This window comes from Rhipicephalus sanguineus, chromosome 3 (genome assembly GCF_013339695.2).
Source record: "Rhipicephalus sanguineus isolate Rsan-2018 chromosome 3, BIME_Rsan_1.4, whole genome shotgun sequence".
NCBI lineage: Eukaryota > Metazoa > Arthropoda > Arachnida > Ixodida > Ixodidae > Rhipicephalus > Rhipicephalus sanguineus.
The window spans coordinates 144,904,776-144,911,861 of NC_051178.1; the positions used below are offsets into that span (position 1 = coordinate 144,904,776).

Consider the following 7,086-nt stretch of genomic DNA (forward strand, 5'->3'; position numbering starts at 1 on the left):
CAAGTCATAACACACTTTCTTTTAGATGCGAAGCAGCTTATGGCGGAGTTCAATCCGGTGGTGTGCGGCGTGGGCACCCTTACTGCGCAAACCCTCTCAACACACCTCCTCTCCACTACCCCTCCTCGTTTAGATAAAGGGCTCGCGTTAGGTCGTACACACGCTCAGTCACTGCGCCGGCTGCGCCGGTGTCATGGGTTCCAACGTCAACGTCGGCGCCAGTTGCAGTAATACCTTAACGCCTGCCGAGATCGCGGAGCAGTGGGTGGAGCAGCTGAAGGCACGACGCGCTGAAGCGCAACGTAAACATCTGCAAGCGGACCCCGAGCTCCGGTCTAGGGAAGCCCAGCGCAAACGGCAACGTCGGCGGGAAACTGCTACGGATGAAACGCGGGCTCGACATGCCGAAACGCTGCTTCGCATCGCCTCATGGTCCCCTTTAGCGGGAGAAGGTGCAATCTTTTTCTTAGAGTGTAGAGTAAGCAACTTCAATATCCAATGTATCGCGGTGCCTCCAATATGCTGTAATACAGTGGCAACCTACGAATTGCTGAACCTCTCTCCCATGTGTGCTTCCGCGCAGTCAAGTAGTTTGTTAGAGACGTCAATACTGCATGGCCGGGACGTCACAAAAATGAAAGGACATTGCTGGTCCTCGAATGTACGCATCACCGAAGTTTCACAGCGCTGTACTTGCTATTGCATGATTAAGTTTTCGCATGCCATAAAATGCACCTCCTTAAAACGTATCGATTAGACGCATTACCGGTATTGAAAGTTTACGTACAAAAGAACCAGAGAGAATATGCCAAATATTTCCGTAGTCCTGGCGCACAGTCGTGGTATTGCAATTGCCAGCCTGAATAGGCATATTCGAAACACGTACTGTAAACTTTTTCTGGTGTATGGGCATTGTAGCGGAACTTCCACTCCCTATTGACTATGAATGGTTCAAATGGTTCAAATTTGAATTGAGCTGATGCAATTTTTTTTACTGGCTAGTCTTAGGGCGCCTCGATGTGTCCGCTGGCATCGATGCACCCTAGCTTGTCTGGACTCGTCCTGCTTTGCAGTAGATAGGCGGTAGACAGCGCTGTCACCCTTCTATACAGCTGCAGTTAGAATGCCAACAATGTGGTAGCCTCACGACTCATAGTAGTGTAATACCCCACTGCATTATGAGGTTAAAGGCGTGTAGGCACCAAAAGACAAAAGAGAGACACAACACGTGTCGTTACGCAACCTCGTGCACAATGGCGCATACAAGCGAAATGTGCCGAATGATAGGCGGCGTTGGCATCGCAATATGGCAGCGCTCCCGGAAAAATGGTCTATAAGTGCGCAGTGCGCTGCGATGTAATTGAAACAGAATGCAATTGAAACGCTATAGTCGGCTTTCATGGGCCATTGGGGGTTTTCGCCTGAGAGTCAAATGCCATAATGCGGGAACAAGGCTTTCTCTTTCATTAGATACCATAATGATGAGTTACATCGGTGTCCTCAGCACTCAATGGTGGTGTAAGAGAGCGCCAGGTGCCATGCCTGCCGACTATTGCGTTTCACTTGCTGAGCACTGTACAGAGGGGTCCACACTTACAGGGAACACTTGCGTGCAGGGCATGTTGAGATTTCGCTCTCTTGCAAGATCATAGTGGCTTAGATTTGCATAAGGCTAATGGTAGTTGGCAGTTCTGACTCCTCTTGAACAATGTTTCCACATGCACTTGAAGTTAGGGGCCAGCAATGTGAAACGTGCTCGTTCGAGCGTTTCCTTTAATAGTGGACCCTACTGTATACATCAGCGCATCGTTAACGAACGCTTTCAATCTTTGCATTGCCTCAGAGCGTCGCGCCATTACTGGGAGAGCCTGAGGCCGTCCACGGGTCGGCCTTTCTCGTGCGCCTTCTCGCGACCGGACAACTGGGGCGTCACGGCTGGCAACGAGGAGCTGAAGCAACAGAAGGAGGCCACCTCGACCGAGGAGATTAAGAAGCTGCAGAATCTGAAGAAGTGAAACGACGCCCCCCGCTACCCTCTTCCTATTGCTGCTCGATACCAAAGCAGAAATTAATCAATGTCCTCCGTGAGGAGCAAACCTTTTTTTAACATGAATAAAAATGTTTTCTACGGTGCGCTTGTTATCACTTTGTACCACGGAACTTGAGAGTTCAACGGGACATTAAGAACAAAAAATGATTTCGATTCCTTCCGTATACTTAGATCGCCTAAATCACCGTATACATATATTTAGGTGCACGTCAGAAAACCCCAGGTAGTCGAAACTTCCAGAGCCCTCCACTGCGGTGTGCCTCAATCATATCGCGATTTTGGCACGTAAGACCCCAGAAATTATAACTAAATACCTCCACCAACTTTGCGGGAACGGCCATGAACCTGGTGATACGAAGGTTCCGAATTTTGACAAGTTGAGCTATAACGAAACTGTAAAGTGTTCGCGTCACCCTTGTGTTTCGCGCACTTGTTCTCCACGTCATGATTCTCCTGCGGGCTTGCCCAGTTTCCTTTCATGAGAAACGGTTGTGAATAGTCAGCTTGTCTTTGTTTCTGAGTGAATGTATATATGCCGCAGCGAATATAATCGCCACTCGCTTCAGTCTCGTAGAGTACTTACCGCAGCTCTTCAGGGCGCGGAGTCGTTTACGTAATGCTTGGTTTAGTGAATAACAAAGTCACAATGAGCGCAGCTTAAGAAGAATCACGCCCTTGGTTTGTCTCTTTTATTTAACACTTCTACTGTACAATCTATTACAGAATTATATAACATTTAAAAAAAGAAACGCACTCGACGACGCAATCGATCTTATGAAAGGACTAGACGTTGATCTACTGCGCGGTAGGTTGCAGCAAGTTAAGTGACTTGACAGCAAGAGCTGGGCAGGGCTGAATAGACCAATATGCAGTGTCGGTCGTTCATGAATAAGTGGTCTCTTGCGACAATCGCAAATGGGACTATAACCATAACTCAGTGAAGCAAGGGCTCCCTTTAAGTTCCCTAGCAAGCGCCTACTGGCAATGAACGTTCCAGATACGGAAAGTGACATATGTACAGCTTGGTATTTGTACTAAGTAGTGTTTCTTTTTGTTTTGTTATTGTTTCTTGCGGGTGCGGTAGGGTGGCGCAGAAGTAGTGATAAAGGATGATGGGTGGGCGGGGTGGGGGGGTACTGGTAGAAATAAGGTTGACCCTTTGAACGGTGGAACGCGCCTAAAAAAATACTGATCTTCTAACGGACGCTAAGCATTGGGCTGCAAGCTTCGAATGAACAATTGCCTGAATAGAAATCATATTGCATTTCCAGGTACGTCGATGCCCACTGTTATATTAGACAAGATCCGCTAGCATACGTAACCGTCATGCCAGCTGTTCGGGAAGCTATGTAAACTTCCTCGCTATTAAACGAGACTTGCACTGTATTAAGACCAGCGTTCGATATACCTGAAAAAAGTAGCACGGAGGACCGCGCCAGATATTGAGACTCTGCGAAGTATTTATTGCCTCTGGTTAACGTATAAGCTCGGATTCGTGAGAATGCTCATGGTACTTAGTATAGGTTGAGAATGAAACGCGCCCTCAAGAAAACAATTTCTTCGCGGGTTACCTATGCGCACAAGTACGACGCTGCACTGCTGCAGAATTGTATACCAGGGCTCCTATAGTTGCATCTAAAATTTCAGATTTTCTTACTAAAAAAAAACTACAGAATTAAAAGCAACAAGACAAAAGCGATGACGAGTGAGAGACAGCCTGGTTTCGACTGCGCATGACGATATTTACAGATGAGCGTGCACTGAGCGTGAGACGACAGCTTTTCTCTCTTCACTGCATAAACTACATCCCTTTTACACGTTGCTCTTCTATAAAATCTGAACTATGAATCCCGAAAAGAAGAAAAAGAAAAGGAACGAAAGAAAAAAGTAAACGGTGAATTCGCGCGCGCAGTCCAATCAGTGGAAGGAAACTGTGATTTGTGACGTCACGGCACCGGGCCGCGCACCGTGGCGCGCCATAGGCGGCATATAAGGCTCTTCGCCCTCCGTACGGGCTGTGATTTCTTTTTCTTCTTCTTCGCCATTACGTATAATTTTTTGTGGAAACGATGCGTTCGAGGCTTGACCTCTACGAGTAGAATGTGAGCACGCTGGTCTGGTTCCCCCGTACGAGCAGGAACGGAGGCATGTCCTTCGTGAGCATTTCCAGCCACGCCATGTACATGGGCGCTGTGCAGGTTCCCTTTCGAGGCATTGGCAACGTCCTGGAGAGAAGAACGTTCGCGAAATTTATGGAATCGGCAACTTTTGCTCTTGAGTATAACAGAAACCGGCATTGTGTGTAACGATGACTAAACGACAGTAAGTAAAATGACTGGTGAAACAGTGAACTAAGGCGATGACTGGGGCGAGTTGGTTCATGTCGAAGTTTTGAATATGCGCTGTTTGAAGCAGTAACAACGAAGATACGGAGACGGACAGACGTTAACGGGAGAAAGTGCAACTCTGTGTCGTCTTCGTTGTTGCCGTTTCAAACAGCGCATATTCAAAACCTAAAAAGTGAACTATTGGTATGAGAAAACTCGTGCCTTCGTAATTAATGTTTCGGCTGTGGCGACAGCGGCGAGAAGCTGCGTCGGTCATTGAATCGAATGAAACGGCTGTTATGGTATACTCACTCAAATGCACGGATGGTACACTGTACGTTGCAGATCACTTTGAGATATCCACATAAGTTCAAGAATGTCCTAAAGTAATCGCTACGTTGTTCTAGAGTGTGCCCGCCCTTTATACTAGCGGCCGCTACATTAGAGATGCTTGAACACCCTGAATTATGAACGCATCTCGAGCAACATAAATACTGTAATGATATTCACAGCACATAGCCACTGAAAAAAGAAGGCTAAACAATAATGGTGAGTGGCAAATAAAGTTTCACCATTGAGATTACCTATTTCTAATGCAGGTAGAGGAAGGGAGATGCGAGAATTCTTATCAGGAAAATTGTTTGCAGCAAAACCTTTTGTTTTAGTTATGAAGAGCTTTCACATCTCAGTTTAGGGGCAAGTTAACAGTTTTACGAGACATACACGCACAGTTTGTTAGCGCATACTTGTGGCAGCATGTTTCGCTAGACAAGACTTTCGAAAATAGACTGTGGATGAGGTATGCAAACGTTCAAGTAAGGAGAAAGAACGAACTTAGCGACACCCCGAGTACTGCCGGAAGCTCGTGAAGCCGCAAATGTCTGTGTCTGGAAGACAACGAAAAAAGAAAACAGAATGCACAGGAAAGCTTAGCGTGTGCTTACAAGTGAACAAAGACAATACTCTGAGCGTGTGCTTACAAGTGGACAAATAACAGTACTCTCAGAATAGTTGAGATACAAGGACGCCTAACGTCGTAGTACCTTTTCCTTGACGGCCATAATCTCGGATTCTGACACGAACGGCGCTGGCGTCTGGTCGGACTCGGCATCCTTCGACGACCGCCTCCACGGGTTCAGGATCTTGAAAATTCCTCCTTCCTGCATTGCATAAGGAGAGTGGCGCGGTTAACTATATGTCGCGCTAACCATTGTCGCTCGGAAGCGTTGTGACGATATGGAGCTGTAGAAATAAGAGGACAGCAGATTTCCTTACGTTGACGCCTGCGGTGGTTTCACGATGTCGGGAATCACGGTCCGTCGGAATATTCTATGCGAAACTTGCTCAAAAGGGCAGCCATGCTGAAAAAAAAAAGCAATGCATGAGGGTTCGGTTAGTGAACAAGGCCACGACTTAGATATGCACTTACGAGGCAGCACACTAGCGGGTTATTGGTAAGTCAACATGTGTGAGCGACTTTCTAGATCATACAGAAGTTCGCTTCCCTTAGAACATTGTTAAACAAAAGACAGAAGATTGTACTAGGCATGACAGACCGTGAACTTGCTACCTGTTGTCACTAAGTTCAGACATAGAGTATGTAGCAGTAAATCCTGTTTTTATATACTACAGCGTAATACATACACTGTATTCAGCTTCCATAAAACTGCCAGTCTGAGTTTTGAAACAAGGGTGTAAAGAAGGGGACCTTTCCCTTCAGCACTCATTGTGCAAAGAATGCACTCAATGTGCATTCTTCGTAGCCTTTGCTCAATTACGGATTTATTAGTTAACTCGTTTAGTTATTGAGAGGTGGTTTGGTTTATTAGTTTAGCGCACGACTTTCAGTATTTCTGATCGATTAATTGGTTCAATCGCACACTGATCGAGTTACTCAGCTTGCTTATTCATGTATCGATTGAGTGACACCGATACAAGAACCAATACATGAAGTGACAGAGATACATCACGTATCTCTTCGCGATACGTGACGCCGTAAGGGATGCTCTCTGAATATGCGAGGACATGCGTAGGCTTACTGGTTTTCATATTAAAGAGAAGAAGAAGACTCACTTGCGCTGTTCCTTGTCGAGCTCGTGCTTTTTGTTGGCGAGCGCGAACACCCTGAGGTGGCAGCTGGAGAACTGAGACCTCGTCGACAAAAGGTACGGGATAAGCATCGTCAAACTGCGGACAAAAAAAGAAGAAAAAAAAAAATACCACGTTATTTTCCTAGTTCCAATTACTTTTTTTGAGCGGTTAAATAAGAAAGAAACTACCATTAAGAAACCAGTTGATTAATATGTGGAATAATGTTAAGAGGCCGCTTTTCGAGCTTGTGACATGCTAACAAAAACATCCGATGTGGCAATAAATCCTGTAGCCTATGGCACACCCCAGGTTAGAAACAGCAGCCGCCGAATGAAATCACTACATTCAACCGGCATTAGCCGTCGCCGTGGATCGCTCGACATCTCAGTTCTGACCTAATGACTTACCACAGTATTTCAGAATGTGTCATTTAATACGACACTTAGTCGTATTAAATGTCGACTAAAGGAATCGATCGCAACGCATCCATTCGACTGAAGCGGCAATTCTTGCCCGCACTTTATTTTTGTTTTATTTTTTGTCGTACGGAGCACTGTAGGGGCCTTCTGTCGTAGCTGTGATCGTAGCTTGTCGGCCGTAGCTTGGCGTAACGCAGGC

General features: G+C 46.2%; 2 protein-coding genes across 3 annotated transcripts in view; one reads left to right on the forward strand and one right to left on the reverse strand.

Moving 5' to 3' along the window:
* LOC119387357 (betaine--homocysteine S-methyltransferase 1) overlaps positions 1-2,119 on the forward strand; it is a 34,386-nt gene extending 32,267 nt beyond the window's left edge. For both annotated transcript variants that reach the window (XM_037654719.2, XM_037654718.2), the window contains one exon: positions 1,844-2,119. In XM_037654719.2, coding sequence (XP_037510647.1) covers positions 1,844-2,015 — 172 coding nt within the window. In that variant the 3' untranslated portion in view covers positions 2,016-2,119. The remainder of the gene's footprint in view (positions 1-1,843) is intronic.
* A 1,692-nt stretch (positions 2,120-3,811) lies between these two features.
* Positions 3,812-5,543, reverse strand: LOC119385928 (bumetanide-sensitive sodium-(potassium)-chloride cotransporter). The gene is made up of 3 exons (XM_049414162.1): positions 5,421-5,543; positions 5,212-5,264; positions 3,812-4,452 (listed from the first exon to the last, which is right to left on the reverse strand). Exons 1-3 carry the CDS (start codon positions 5,541-5,543, stop codon positions 4,140-4,142), a joined length of 489 nt encoding a protein of 162 aa, XP_049270119.1. The 3' UTR covers positions 3,812-4,139.
* Between the last annotated feature and the right edge of the window lie 1,543 nt (positions 5,544-7,086).

Coding starts and splice junctions, on each gene's coding strand:
- LOC119385928 (XM_049414162.1), bottom strand. CDS start 5,543: ATGCAGGAAGGAGGAATTTTCAAGATCCTGAACCCGTGGAGGCGGTCG. Junction 5,265..5,420: donor TTATGGCCGTCAAGGAAAAG/GTACTACGACGT, acceptor GTTGTCTTCCAG/ACACAGACATTTGCGGCTTC. Junction 4,453..5,211: donor AGTACTCGGGGTGTCGCTAA/GTTCGTTCTTTC, acceptor TGCTTCAAACAG/CGCATATTCAAAACTTCGAC.